Genomic DNA, 16512 nt, shown 5'->3' on the forward strand with positions numbered 1-16512 from the left:
TCTGAACCAATCAACTCGACCAGGGTGTAAACTGTCTTTACAGTCACAAACACCTTAGTCAAAATGAAGAACAATAAAGAGTCTCTTTCCGGAGCCTCGAGTCAACAAACAGTAGGAAGGTCTGTTACCCGATCTAAACATCCAGCGGCTTCTGTCCTGTCTACAGGAGCCAAACGAACCAAGATTGTGAATGAGTCTGAGGCTAGCTCTACCAGCCTTCAAAGCTCAACGAAGAAGGATTCTGGAACTGTCGACTCCAGAATTAGGCAAGGTCTAGTCGAACTTGCCACCACTCCACTATCTCCCCTATCTCCGGCTGCCAGTCAGTTGCGGAGATCTTCAAGATCATCTATTTCAAAAGGTGAAAAGTCAAAGGCGCCCCGTGCATCTAAATCGATGAAGGCTTCATCAAAGGTAACATCTCCTCCAACTCTGACCGAAATGCCTAAATTTAATACTCCAGAAATGGAACAAGAAAAACTTGATTATATTCCTGTTGAGGAATCTGCTGTAGGGCCAGCTGTTGAGTCAGATGGTCCAAATATTGAGAATTTTGACATGGTTGTGTCTTCTGTTCGCCAATCTGATCCAGTAGCCGCTGGTGCTACAGAGTTCGTTCAACCAAAATAAGGTGCAGTTCTTACCCTTGTTGTTGGTGGTATTTCTTAAAAGGTTCCCTCTATTTTTGTCAGAGAGCCTTCCGCCTCAAATCCTATTTCAAAAGATTCCATGGTAACCAGGAAGATCACTCGAGGCGAACTCCCTCTTGGACTCTTCAAGAAACCACAATCTGCTCATGAATTGATGCGCTCCACAAAACAATCCTGTGGAATTGTATTTGGAGAACCAAGACCCTTTCCAAAATATGTTGAGGTTATTGGAAAAGGGAGGGATGTTGTAACTAACGAAAATGAAGATGTTTCTGAGGCAACATGCATTGTTGACTTCATGATGAATCAAGCCAAAGCTATAGCTGCTGAAAAGATAGAAATTTTTTACTCTTGGATCCAGAACAGATTGTCAATCCAGTATGATGAGGTTATCACGGGTTCAGGAATAAGTAGTCAATGGCGTAAGCTTGTATTCAATGAAAATAAAGTCCTCAAATGGGCCAAAACTTTTGAGGTTTCTCAAGTTCTGAAGAGAAAAGATCTTGTAGAAGCCAGTCTGAGAGGAAGAGCTCTCTTTCTTATTCTTGAAGCCAGAAAAGCAAATTTCAATCCAATTGAGAGAGGTGCTAAAGCGGAAGTGAAGGCTTTAAATAGATTGGACGAGATCATAGCTGACTATCTTTCTGTAGTCACTCGGTATGTTGATGGACCTAACTTCTCAGGAGCTAGCCCTTTTGGTAGTTCCTCCAATGAAGACGAACCAATGGATATCTCTGTTGATCCTACTAATACAGATGAGCAAGTTGTTGCTCTTCTGATTGAACTTGGAAGTCTCTCTGCAGAAGAAAGACGTCTACTGGCTCAACCTGTTATCGAGAAATATGAGGAACCTATTCAAGAGAATCCATCCATGGAAGAAGAAGAAGTTATTCAAGAGTTTGAACAAGCTCTTGAAGAAGATGTTGATCAAGAGCCCGTTCAAGCTCCTGTAACTCAGGAAAAAGAAGTCGTTGAAGAGTCTGTTCAAGCTCTTGTTATTCATGAAGAAGAGGTGGTGAAATCCTCTGTTCAAGGTCTTGTCAAAACAGAGGGATCTCAAGAAAAAGAGGCTGAAGTCGGTCAGCCTGAGACTGTCAGAATAGAGTGATCTCAAGAAAAAGAGGTTGAAGTCAGTCAGCCTGAGATTGTCAGATCAGAGGGAGAACCCTCAAAAGAAAAAGAAGTTGAGAGTAGTTCCTCATCTGAGGGGGAACAAGATCAGAATACTAGAAGAGTCAAGTCTCTACCATTTCCTAAGTTCAATGCTGCAAATGTTTTTGAGAACATTCTTAATCCTCTTCACAATTCAGGGAACTTGCTCGAAAGGATTAATAGGGCAGAGAAGGAGTTGGAAGAAAAAGAAGATCAAAATAAATTTGATGGTGGAGCAGAGGAGAATGAACCTGAGCAGTACATACAAGTTCATACCAACTTCAGTCTAATTCAGACCATGGCAGCAGATTCGCAAGATAATTCGTCTAATGAAGGATCTTCAGTTGACGGAACAAAGCTCATGAAGTCGATGTCAACCTTGTTAACGCTTCAGAAGAATGTGGCAGTTATGCAATACAATATGACAAAAATTATGAAAGCCTAGAAGGAAGACAAGAAGAAATTTGCCGATCTGGTTAAAACCCATAATGAGTTGGAGCTAACACTGAAGAAAAATACTTAGGAGGTAGAAGTCTCCAATACGAATTTTGGAAGATTTGAAAAGAAACTCTTCAGTCGACAATCGGAAATGATGAGCCTTGAAAGACAAATCAATCTTGATAATCAAAGAGAGGTTATGGAAGCAATGGAATTGATTCAGAATCAGCTGATTGAAATTCAAGGCAGCATGAGAAGAACAGATGCTGAAAGACTAGAGTATGCTAACTCTATCGCAAGGAAATTTCAAGCTGAAGAGAATGCGAAAGTTGATGTTGAGAAAGAACAGAATACCATCACTCAGGGCAATGCTGTTAGAGATAGAAGAGGTGACGGTGTAACAACTGGCACCAGATCTATGCGAATGCCAACAAATGATGAAAACACAAGGCCAACTAAAAGAGGCGGAGGTCGAAGAAGTAGTGATCGCGGAGGCCGAAGTAGTGGAAGCACTCGTGGTGGCAGAAGTGTCGGAACTGGTCGTGGTAGTCGCCCTCTTCCTCCTTTTCGCAATCTGCTAGCCGGTCAAGAGATGACAGGTGAAGGGATGAGCTATGAAGGAACTCGTTTCCCGATCGATCCTCGAGTGAAAAGGGAAGAACAATAATCTCCTTTCTCCTACTTTGTTAACTCTTGAACTATGTTTCTTTAACTATGTTTTTGAATATTGGTTTTGGAAAGTGGTTGTGTAAGATTGATGAACAAGTTTTACTCTGCATTTTATATAATGAATGCTTAACTTGTTATCTATGCAAGAGTTTTAACATCATCATCAAAAAGGGGGAAATTGTTGAGTCAAATTATTTTGACTAAATGTCAAAGTAGTTTGACTATTAGAATTTTGATGATGAATGGATATAAAACTTGCGTCTAATTGTCTTTGGTGCAGGTGTATCAAAATCAGACTTTATTAGACGTGGTCTTAATGAGATTCATTAGACCGATTTGGCATTAGACACATGGAGTTAGACGTGAATTCTAACTAGCGAAGTTAGACGTGCAGTCTAATTAGTGGAGTTAGACGTGCAATCTAACACATGGAGTTAGACGTGCAGTCTAACTAGTTGAGTTAAACGTGCAGTCTAACTAGTGGAGTTAGACGTACAATCTAACACACGGAGTTAGACGTGCAGTCTAACTAGTTGAGTTAGACATGCAGTCTAACACACGAAGTTAGACATGCAGTCTAACTAGCGGAGTTAGACGTGCAGTCTAACACACGGAGTTAGACGTGCAGTTCTATTAAACCGTTTTTCCTAAGCCTTCATCAATAGCTTTACCCCCGCCTCTATTGATTAAGCCGATCCTATCAGATAATATATGTAACTAAGTAAAAGAAGTGACCTACCTGAAGGAACAAATAAACCAAAGAAGTTATTGTTGGATCAGACTCACCTAAGAAGAAGACCTCTCGCCGGAATTGCCTTGTGCCTGTTCTTGAATTGGTTGTTTCTCTCTTTAGTGTAGTCTCTCTCTAAGTAGATGGTAAACCTTGAAAATGATCAATTGTGCCTCAAATTAGTGAGGTAAAGTCTTTATATACTCTCTTTCTTTTTTTTTGGGGGGGGAATAGCTTAGTGCCATTTCATTAAAAAAACAAAAGAGGAAAAAAATACAAAAGTTTAAAATCAGATCTAGACAATTTCTAGATTTGATAATGAAATAATAATTGAATTACAAACAACAACAATAATCAATTAGCGCCTACAGCGTTTTTACTTTTATTCTACTTGTGACCTTCTCAAACGAAATATCCCATATCTGATAGAGCTTTTTATTCTCTTCATTCCTTTCGATTCCTCTCTAGGATTGAATGAGTGCATTTTCATCTGAAGTTACATCTCTCCAAATATCTTCAGCGATTCTACTTCTTCCACTGTGAGTTCTTGAATTTCTTTTTTTTCAGATATTGTATATTACTGCTCCAAAGTAGCATTTCAACATACTTACATAGAAGTATCTTCCTTTTGCTTTATTCTTCATCCACTCTTGGATTTCTTCCCATATTTTTGGAAAGTTGATGATGTTCATGTTTGCAGCATACATCCTCCAGATTTATATTACAAAATAGCATTTCCCAAATAAATGGTTTATGCTTTCCTCAACTCCCGAATATAGGACACAGTTGATATCAGGAATATTTATGTATTTTCGAATTCTGTCTTTTGTTGTCAACATTTTCCTGTATACCAGCCAAAGAATAAATTGGAGACGAGGAATAATCTTTGGATACCATACCACATTATGCCAATCTACCTCATGTCCTCTTGTTCTAACCATTTCCCATGCCTTTCCTGTAATAAACTTCGCATTGCTTTCTGTTTTCCAGCATATTTCATCATTACTTTCATTGAGTTGCTTCTGCCTCATTAGGTTTAGGATTCTATCACCTTCTGGAATACGCCTCAAAAGTGAATCACATTTACCTTCATAGACGTCTCTAAATGAGTACTTGATGTATTCTCTTCTAACTCTGTATCTTTGCATTTCTTCTTTGAATATAATGGGAATATTATCCAGCCAAGGATAATGCCAGAATAGTACCCCTCTTCCATTTCCAATTGTGGTTTTCACCATTTGAAATGCATCTTTTCTTGTTTTTAGGATTTTCTTCAATGACCATGGAATTCTTTCATTGATGTCAAGAGTATATAAAGACTTTTTAAAGAAGCTAAAAAGTCTTTATATACTCTTGTTCAAGGGTATAGATGGAATTTCGGAATTCAGGAAATCGGTAACACGGTAAACGAGTTAAACCAACCTATTTCTTCACACAAACGAGTGTTGATTGAGTCCTAGCTTGTAGGTAACCGGTCATGCTACACAATGATCTTTGAATCAAGCCAAATGGTTAAGTGTATGCTAAACAACACATTTTTAAAGTTAAGCATTCTTTTCTCGATTTTCAGCTATCTTGTTCAAAACGAGACTTCAAATGAATATAACTTTTGACTCAAATCAACATTGAGGTTGAGCCAGGGTTCATTAAGGTTGGCTAAATATTTTATTTTTCCCAAGAAGTTAAAGATAAGACGCAGGCCATACAATTTGTGATGGAGCCTCATGGGTCTTGAAATGAATAGTCTGGCGTACGGGTGAGCAAGCGTAAACTGTAGGTCGAGCCATAAATGATATTTTTTATAAAATGAAAGCGGACTCAAAGATCTTTCAAATGGTAGCTGACTTGTACCATGTGAGTCTAAAGATGTAAATTTTCAAAGTCAAGTTAAGCTTCAGTTCGCTCCAGGATTAAAATTGGTGTACTTTCATCATATTTTCGGGTCGTGTAGACCACCTTAACCTTTGAATGGAGACTCAGTACCGGTGCCATTAGATTGTGTCTTATCTTTCCAACCATAGGTAACAATCGAATTTTGAGGTCCTATGACACAAGTTATGGATTTCTAACCACAAGCATGTTCAGTTTGATCCCATTATGGTTGCATTGTCTTGTATCGCTGATTTTCTGGGTTAAAAACTTTAGTTTTAATTTGGATTGAAATGAACCTTGAAGAGGACTCTTCCAGCTTTCCAAAACATTTAAGATCATTTAATACCATCCAGTATAGCGATTTAGGTGAATTTTTGAAGTTTATGATCCCTATTAATCTTTCTTCTACAAATAAAACCTAAAAATGGGTGGTTTGGGCATTTTTCTAATAAGGCGCGCTCCATTGCGTCAGCATGATGTCAGCCACTCATTTGAAAAAACCTTGGATGCGCAAGAGCTCCTCTATTAACTTTCATTGACTCGATCTTGACTCGGTCGATTTGACTCAATTTTAACAGTTTTGCTCTTTTGAAAGCCTTTTACATAAAATTGCAAATAAAAATATTATAGTCAAAATTCATAATTTTTTGAACCGATTAATCTGAACGTATCAGGTATCTCAAATTCTGAGTTTTTATAAAAATTGATATTTGGATGTATTAACAAGCCTAAAAATAGGTGTTATGTACATTTTCTTCAACAATATATGCTCTGATATTTTAAAACATTGCCATATTTATATTGGATCCAACTGTATGAAGTTGGAGAGATAGTCTGAAGAATTGAACTTACTAATCAATAAGTTTTATGTCTTTACCTTTTTAATTTATTTTTGAATAAATTAAAAAAAAAATCCAAGTAAAGTTATAAATTAGGAATTTGTGGGCGTAGTGTCTATTTTTCAAATTTGGAAATGCATTTTCCAAAATTCAAACGTTATTTCCAAACTAGGTTAATAAGAGCATTCTGTAGACACTAAATTTTTTTCACACTAATTTTATAATTTAAATCATCCCGATTCAACGAATTATTTCAAAAACATATTTATATACGGGATCATTTCACAAGATTAAAATAAATAATTAGTTTGGAAATGATCTCATATCAATCAGATTTCTAAAATAATTATTTCTGAACTATTTTCAAATAAGCCTAAAAGGTACAATAAATATATAAATTAAAGTATGGACTAAATGAGAATTATTTTTGTAATTAATTGTGTATATTTTTGGTTTTTAGATTGGAGAGAAATAAAACAATATTCTTAATTATAGTGGTCGACGACCATTGCATGCAATAGCTAGTAGCTAAGGCCACTAGCAAGGACTTAGTCCGTGCGGGAACCAATCCCAACGGCTCAACCCATGATAGAATCCCGTTGCAGAAAGGTACCAAAGCCCATGGTCAATGCGACTGAAGGTTCTGTGAACACGCAAAGAATGTCAAATATGGACCTAGACGTAGTCCACGATCGCGAAATGTCCTTTAGCGACTAAAGAAACGTCGAATGCGAGATAAAGCTTTGTGGGACACCATTTTCTTCGCACACCGCAATAGGTGACATGACTTTGCTCGGAAAAAATTTATCATTTCTGGACTGTTTTCCGTAAATCAAATAGGAAATTATCATAAAAGGACTTTGATGATTTCCCCTAATCCCTTACACGATTTGAGGACCCGTTAAAGCCAATTTTGTCATTGAACATTTGGCCAAATCTTAGAAAATTTGGAAATTTGGATGATGGGAGAAGAGCTCGAGATTGGGGCTGATTTTAATACATTATGAGAGGTCATTTAAGCAAATAGAGAGCTCTAAAAGAGGAGGAATCAAAAGAAAAATAATTTCCATTGAAGAACTCTCGAGCTTTCGTTTTTTTGTTTTAAAGTTAGAAGCTTACGTTTGTCATGGGAGACGTTTGTCATGGGAGACATATGAGTTTATTCTTGAACTCATTTGTAACGTGTTTAATCATTTAAACCTCTTCCATCATGTAATGCTACCAATCTTAAAAAAACAATTGTGACAAAAAAATGTGATTTTACGTTTCAACTCTCTATTGTTCAATTTTATAATTTAGTTTAATATTAAATATGTTATGTGTAATGAATCTAGATTGATTGAATGATTGAAACAAGTTAAAACGGAAACGCCCTAGTTCAAATTTTTGGAAGTTTCGGTTTTAGGTTTCAGTCTTGACCATGAGCCAACATGAGTTGTTCTAAATGTGTTTATCATGTTTCTAATCCTACTTGGAAGAACCCAATGCAAAGGAAAACTCCCCAAATTCATAATTTCAAAAATATGCATAGTAAATTATTGAGAAGTTTTGGTTTTGTTCGTTCATATCTTGTATCGTGCTCAGGATAACGTATAGGTACAACCTATTTTGTGTTGTATATTCTAGAAAATGCAAATTTTAGTTGCTCGACTCAACAATTAACTAAGACCCTTGGTCGTGACCTAGTTTTCGACTAAGAAAATTAGCCTACGACCAAAGACCTAGTTTACCTTCCGACCCGACAATTTAGTTAAGTTGTTCTAATTAAGTATATTGGCATCCGATTGAGGAAAATATACATCATCTAATGGATTGGATCCAATCATAAAGAACATGTGTGGGACCGAAGAAAAAAGGTCATTCAATTGTTGCCTAATTTTCGACATTTAGCTCTATTTTTTACCACGGACAACAAGCCGTCTTAATCTTCAACCTATGTTTTCCACGAGTCGCTTGCACACGCCTACCCACATCCAAGCCCGCACTCAAACGCCCGTTGACCGACCCCTCTGTCTGTTGACCAGCCTAAATCTACCCGAGTCTAGAGCCGATGCACGTGGGAGGTCGGGCTCGCCGATAACCTAAAGGGAACCATTTCCTGTCCTACCCACCTTTCAAACAATTTTTCTCAAACTACCCACCTTTTCATTCACATTCCCAAACTACCCATATTTCTCTCTCTAAATCATTAATCAACCTTTTAATTACACATCTTTCACATTAAATTCACTAATTACTTTATTTTATAAATATAAATATATATAATTAAAATTAATAATATATATTAAATAAAATATATATTACATAAATATTAAAATAACACATATATTTTATTTTTACTTAATTTTATAATTATAATATATATAATTAAAAATAAACATTATAAATTAAATAATACAAATAAATATTATAAACTAAAACAAAAATCATCACCTAACCCTTTAATATTATATATTAAAATAAAATATATTATATAAATATTAAAATAACACATATACTACATTAAATATTAAAACAAAACATATATTTTATTTCTACTTAATTTTATAAATATAATATGTATAATTAAAACTAAACATACTAAATTAAATATCAAAATAAATATTATAAACTAAAATTAAATAAATAACATAAACCTTAAATAAAATAAAATAAACTAAATCTTAAAATAAATTACCTAAATCTTAAAATATTTATAAAAGTATTAATTTAAAAAAACTTAAAATAAAATAAATTACAATAAACTTTAAAATATAAGTATTATTTTAATATTTATGTAATATATGTATTATTTTAATATTTATATAATATATATTTTATTTTAATAAATAATATAATATTAAAATTTTATGTAATTTAATTTATTTTAGTGTATAATATTTTATTTTAGTTTATAATATTTATTTTGCATTATATTTATAATGTTTAATTTTAATTATATATATTAAAATATATATATATATTTTTGTATTTATAAAATAAAGTAATTAGTGAATTTAATGTGAAAGATGTGTAATTAAAAAGTTGATTAATGATTTAGAGAGAGAAAGGTGGGTAGTTTGGGAATGTGAATGAAAAGGTGGGTAGTTTGGGAAAAATGGTTTGAAAGGTGGGTAGGACAGGAAATGGTTCACCTAAAGGCTTGTTTGTCTTTTGGATTTTTACATTTTCTTTATTTTTTGCATTTAAATAATTTATTTATATTTTAAAAAATGTTAAAAAAAATATGAAACATGTAAAAATAATATATTTCCATCAATATATTTGTACTTATTTATTACATTCAAAAATAAAAAATAAAAATAAAAAAAATATTTTTTAATAATTCCAAAATAAAATTCAATAGGTTTTTATTTTTGAAATCCTTATAGGTTTATTTAGTCTTCGTCTATCCACATGTATCTTTTAAGATTTATCATTTTAATATTGTACAATGACATAACTTAGACACGTGCCTTAGAAGTAGATACAAGTTTAACATGTTTAGGTTTGGATAAAACCTTAGGTGCATGCCCTACATTATTTAATTCTCTTTTTTTTTTTAAATTATCAAAAATTTAAAATAGAAATCGTCGTTCAATGGGCACGTCAGACATAGCGTCGGAACTTTTTTTCACGTGTAACCAACCACCGAACCAAAAACAGAATCTCTAAGTCACATTTGAACGCGTAAAAAAATTATTTCCTAATTTCTTAAAAAGTAAATTAAGTGGCGACTCTCAAGGTCAAAGCTATTTTAGTATAATTCAACAATTTAAATGCACTTTAGTTGCGCATACCAAATTGGGTTTCTCATCTCATTTGAAATTCGAGAAAATCTATTATTGAGTCAAGACGTTTTTTCAAAGAGATCAATTTTCGAGCGTTACCATTCGGGTTCGAGTTTTTATATTCAATTTCAGCTCGTATGTATTTAGTTTGGTTCACAAACTGTTCGAGTTCAATTTATTAAGACATTAGGTGAAAAACTTATTTTTGGGTTATTAAATACTAAATGAGATCTCAATGACTCTTAACTTTTATTAACAAAATGCCTTTTTTCAATTATATTTTTTAATTTCAATTTCAATTATATACTAATAACAGACATCTATTAGGTCATTAGTAGAATTATGGAATTCATAAACTTAACTTGTTAATAGTTGATGCCTATTCTATGCTTAGAAAATTTCCTTATAATAACCATAGACGTGTATAGTGAGTTCAATGTTCTCCATCTTCTGTATAGTGATAACACAGTCCAGACCTTATAAACCACACTAAAGAAAAATGGATTCCTAACTGTAGAAATTCCATCAGATTTGATCTTGAAATTCTAGTCAAAATTTATAAATTCAATATATTCAACTACAAAATCTCCCTCATTATTTATTCAAGTCTAGAGATAAATCTATAAATTCAATAGAATCAACTACCAAACCTAGAGAGAACATGTCCCCATAACGAGTTGAAATCTCACCTTCTCAAATGGAGGTGTAAAAATGCAAATCAATTTTGTTCAAATTAATAACAGAATAATTCAATGAAATATATTGCATTGTTGCAAAATGAAATGGAAATACTTTAATAACTAAAATTTGAAAACTCGGTCTAATGACCATTGCAAAAACCAATTGCAAACTTCAAGTTTCGTCAATAACACCGATGGCTTTTGCAACTAAACAATTAATCGCTAAAATTGTTACAAAGACTACATTCTATGTTAAAGACAAATAAAGTTGCAAAAATACATGCTTCCTTGTATACCAATTCAACCAGATATGGTTTACAATCATGGTTAAATCATTACTTGTTTAAAGTTCCCAAAGTAGTACAACAGATTCCACAAAGATTAGGAGGATGGCCTGCAACATAAGTTTGTCAACTCCACCATTTGCTGCCATTAATAACAATAAACAGGACAAGATTAGGAAGAAATCGTCTACAATTTAAATATAACATCAAATTTCCATGTTTTTACACTATAGGATCAATTTGTAACACATAATTTTTTTGTTTATGTATCCTGATCCGAATTCAGGAGTAACAGAACAGCCAATAATTTTTTGAATCAAGTATAGTTTCCAAATGTATCTGAATCTGGAAAAGTTTTCTTTCGAATAGGGCCTATGTTTTCACAAGTAACATGCAACTTGCAAAATCAGAGCTGCCTACTATTCCAATTGAATACAAATAGAATGCAATTTAGTAATCATAGTTTAGGTGCTTACCATGGCATCATCGTAATCAAAACGAACGGTAATTTTGCAAGTGCAACAATTTTCCTCATGTATACTTCTCTCAATTTCTAGAACATATGCGTCAGAGTAGAGTGCATGATCATCATTTTGCTGGAGCAAACAAACAGAAAATTTATATCAGAAAGGATATGAGATCTCTGTGTATGATGTTTTGGAAAGATGATGAGGGGATATTAAATACCCTATAACATAGGACAAGATCTCCCACTTTCAAGCGACCGCATTCTGAAGGTTCCATGGGAATTGAACGTTCCCGCACATTTCTACTCACATTGATCCACTCATCATGAGTACTGCTAAATCCAGCAAATCTTACACGTACTTCCTGCATCCCATTATATACGAATTTCAATACTCAATAAATCTATGCAAACTTAGGTGCAAATATTTTGTTCCAACACCTAATTATAAGTATTGTAAGCATCACATTCGGATGAAAAAAACGCCCATAAATTTCAGAATATGTGTGAGACAAAGTTTAGTTTTCAAATGTGATATATATCCAGATGAAAAATCTAAAATAAAAGATTTTCCAAATGAAGCATTATTATTTGATGTTATATGAATGGATATCCTATAAATAAATGAATATATTGTATAAGAAAAATATATGTTCAATAATATCACTTTTCCATACTTTTTCTATGTGGTATCGTAAAGCTATCGCAGCCACTGAGTGGAGGGCTTCATTGGACTAGTTAGGGTTCATTATTATCATCAGTTATACAATATTTTAATCTTTTGTTGATTATCGACTATACAACTAAATGATATCGATGTACGCACCTACAAAAAGGTCTCAAAATTTCAACTACAAAAATTTAAAAGAAATAATAAAAAATAAAAACTACAATTGTAGTTGCAATTGCAAAAGACTAAGTGATCTAAGGATAGAGACACCACAAGAGAGACAATGTACCCTTGAGATGAATTTTTTGAAACAACATAATAAAGCCTCAGACCAAGTCTTAATAGCCACAATAAAGAGATGATGTCTAAAATGTGGAAGATTTCGAGATGAGATCTCAACTCATAAGGTGACTGAAATGAAATGAATGAACAACCAAGGATAAGAATCTTACCAGCTCCCCTGAGCTAACAACTCTGTAACTCATAAAAGAAGCCACATCATACCTGGTAAAATAACAGATGTTGATTAGGGAACACAATTACTGAAGTTGACAAGAAGAGATCCAAGCTGTGGCTGAAAAGGAAACATGAGTAATGATTTCCTACTACAATCCATAAAACTCATATTATTCTAAACAAGGCTAGATATCTTCTTTTCCTCCAGCTTCCTAATAGATTATTCATGAAAGAATTCTAGAATGTTGACCTCAATACATATGCTTATTTTCATTCTTATGAAGAAATCATCTATCAATCTTGTTACAAGGGTTTGAAATCTCATTGAGCATTTTCTCTAAAGCAATGCCTTCATCATTTTTTTGAACGGACGCCTTGGCGAACCTTCCACGAAATCAAACTGCAATCTTCCTCAAAGTCAATCATATTTTAGTTGAATGAAGTACTTACGAGCCTCCTCATTTGGATTGAATCAAGTCCCTCACGGGTCTCCATGGTCTGAAAAATATACTATCTAGTTTGAGGAGCAGTGTGAAAATAGTCAAACTAGATTTATATTTATTTTATTCGCTAATTTATTACTAGTTATATTAGAATAAATTATTTGAGATGTTTAAGGGATTCTGATTTACCTTTATTGAAGAAAATCAGCTTTGAACTTGTATAAATAGGGTATAATTTATAATGAAATAATATCAAAAGAGTTCATTTCTCTTTATTTTGAAAATTTTCCAATTTACAAAGGCATTATTTATTCCAAGGAGGTATTTTGGTACTTTATGAAAGATATTTTGGAAAAATTTTCCAAACTGAAAAATCTATCATAAATTTAGGTGTAAACTAATTGCACTAACTTTAACATGCATGGAAAAGGTAAAAAACAAGTTCGTGGATGAATACTTGCCAGGCATAATCCCGCGATGACTTAGCTTCAAAAGTCAATTCCGTAAGATCGGTAAGTATTTCACCTAAAGAAAGTTCCACAAAGGTATTAAGCAACAACATAAAACGAACTAAAACACAAAGTGCTTGTTTGATGTAAATTTGTTTTTAAATAAACATATTTTTTAGAAGACAAAACAACTTGTTTGATGAAAAAGTGTTATTTGGATTATTCAGGTTAAATGATTAAAATATCTTTGTATTTAATATTTTAAAATTATACAAAACAAATAGGATGTTTTAGTTCATGATTTGAATGATGATGAGGTAAGGGGTTATTTGGATTAATTCAAAATAACACTTCACATCAAGCAAGACCTTCGATTTCTACTCTGGAGATGCATAAATATAAAGTATAGTTCATATCTTCACAGATTATGCGGAAATAGGACAAATTCAAAGACCTTAAACAACTATCAACTGTATTCTTCAAGTGACACAACTGCAGCATATAGCACTAACTAGGTCTCATGATAAAAGACACTCTGATCTTTGCAGATTATGATAAAACATGGGGACATAATGCACATTACCTACTGACAAGAAACAAGGGAAATCGCCAAAATAAAAAGAAAACCATTCTCTCTCAATATAATTGAGTGACACAGGTTCATGAGGCTTCATTGAAAGGTGAGGAAAAAGTTCTTTGAGTACTCTCTTGATTGATTGAGTGGATTATCAACTAATTTGATCATACGTTTAATGTATTTCCTTTTCAATAATTCTGTACATGGAAAGAACGTTTAAGGACCAAATCGGAGAGAATTACCAATGCATTTTTTGGTTCTAGGTGGTGATCTCACTCTTGGTGTATGTAATGTTTCTTCAGGTTCAAGAAGTGAAGAAGCAAGTCTCAGTGACAGAAGCTCTTTCCTATCACGAAACCAATTGCACACCTACGATGAAATCAGCCCACATTACTACATTGTTATAAAAGAACTCGACAATTTTTAACAAGCGAAACTGGAACAATACGTAAACAGGAGAGCGCTCATTAGAGAATCAAATTAAGTTGGTTGAGATTAATCAGGAACAGAACTTAAACAGGGGGTTTTGAAGAACCCTACTGTTTTGATTGTAATTGATTTCAATGATGAATTGTTTGAAGTACAAAGATCTCTATAAATAGAGTTTGATAAATCTATTTAATTTGAATCTTTGAATTTTGAATCAGCACAATATCATATAGCACAGTCTCACGCAACACAGAGAAAATGAAAGAAAGAGAACCTGTTCGCATCTTATGACAGTATTTCCAGACCGGTGTTTAGAACAACTGTTAAGAAAAACCCATAAAAACCCAGATCAATAATATTTAAAAAAACTTCTCTTTTTGATAGGCTGATCATACAGATATCTAGATTGTACCTAAACTTGGTTGCAAGCTCTTGACAAAATTCCAGACTAGGAAATCTTTTCCCACTTCTATATAACTTTTCCATTTCCAAAACCTGTTGTAGATTGATTATGGGGTCCATGATAGAATCATATACTTTTGAAAGCATCGAGGCTCAAATACATTATCAATGAATAGTGATAAAATGGATTACCTCATTTAGAGTGAACTCTGGCTCGGAAAGTTCATCCTCCATCGCTATCAACCCAAATTCAATCATCTTTGTGTGTGCGTCTGTGTGAAGACCAATGAATCTAATCAATTACAAACTAAAGATGCACGAAGAGAGAAATCGAAGACCAAAGCTGTATATTTATTTAATTGATCTGATAAAATGAAAATGACCTAACGGTTAAATTTAGGGTTGGGCCCGCTTATACTGTAATTAATGTGTTTACTAAACAATATCAATATAGTCCTCAAAATGTCTGCGTATATTAAAATAGAAAACTTAAATAAGAGCTTGTTTGAATTTAGTTAGGATTTTTATCAATTTAGTTCAAAGAAAAACGTTTTTTTATAAAAAAAAAAATATTTATTTGAAATTTACTTAAGATAAATTATCAAAATATTTTTTATATTTAAAATTTAAATTTAATTAAACAAAATAAAAATATATTGGTATTTTAATTAATAACTTAAATAATTTATAATTAAAATAATATTAACCAATACAATAATAATTTTTTTTTAAAAAAACTTTAAAAAAAATTAATTTTATTTTTAAAGTCCAACCAAACCCGAAAGAAACTCTAAATGTATTTGAATATTTTAAATATATAACCGGGATGAATAAATATTATATATTATAAAGTTGTCTTAGTATATTAAGTTATAAATATTCATTATAATCAACATAATTATATTGAAAGAAATATTTAACATATTATTAGTGCTACATACTTATTTTTTTAAAATATTTTAAAAAATATTTACTAATTGAAAGAAAAATTATAAAAATAAAATATTATGAGTCAAGTATCACATTTAATTATTAATTTATATTATATAACACAAAACTAATTTTTAAAATTAATTTAAAAAATAATATTTCATTAATATCAATATAATAAACATAGTTCAAAAATTCATCTTATTATTTAAATTTAACCATTTTAAAATTTAAGTTGCTAGTCAACTTACAAATTAACAAATCATAGTGTGATGACTCACTGATTTGAGAAAAATGGGTTATATATATATATATATATATATATATATATATATATATATATATATATATATATATATATATATTATTTTTAATTTTATTTTTAAAATTTAACAATTTTAAATTTTATGAGCGAGTCAACTTAGTTGACTCGTTAATTTAATAAAATGGGTTGTGCGTGGTGCAAAAACGTATTAATTTAAAAAAATTGTGTTTATATATAAATGAAATATAATAAACTAAATTATGTTACATTATACAATAAATATGTGGATAGATGATAGCTTTATCAATCCCATTTATTTAAAAAATGAAATATAATTTTTA

The 16512-nt window shown here is 32.1% G+C and overlaps 1 protein-coding gene across 1 annotated transcript; it reads right to left on the reverse strand.

The window, feature by feature from the left end:
• Positions 1–10903: 10903 nt before the first annotated feature.
• LOC124936220 (protein SAWADEE HOMEODOMAIN HOMOLOG 1) lies at positions 10904–15312 on the reverse strand. Its single transcript, XM_047476701.1, has 9 exons — positions 15169–15312; positions 14987–15069; positions 14849–14894; positions 14388–14514; positions 13581–13644; positions 12673–12724; positions 11772–11915; positions 11561–11680; positions 10904–11226 (listed from the first exon to the last, which is right to left on the reverse strand). The coding sequence occupies exons 1-9, from the start codon at positions 15232–15234 to the stop codon at positions 11182–11184; spliced, it is 747 nt and encodes a 248-aa protein (XP_047332657.1). The 5' UTR covers positions 15235–15312; the 3' UTR covers positions 10904–11181.
• Between the last annotated feature and the right edge of the window lie 1200 nt (positions 15313–16512).

The sequence above is a fragment of the Impatiens glandulifera genome, chromosome 4, assembly GCF_907164915.1.
Source record: "Impatiens glandulifera chromosome 4, dImpGla2.1, whole genome shotgun sequence".
NCBI lineage: Eukaryota > Viridiplantae > Streptophyta > Magnoliopsida > Ericales > Balsaminaceae > Impatiens > Impatiens glandulifera.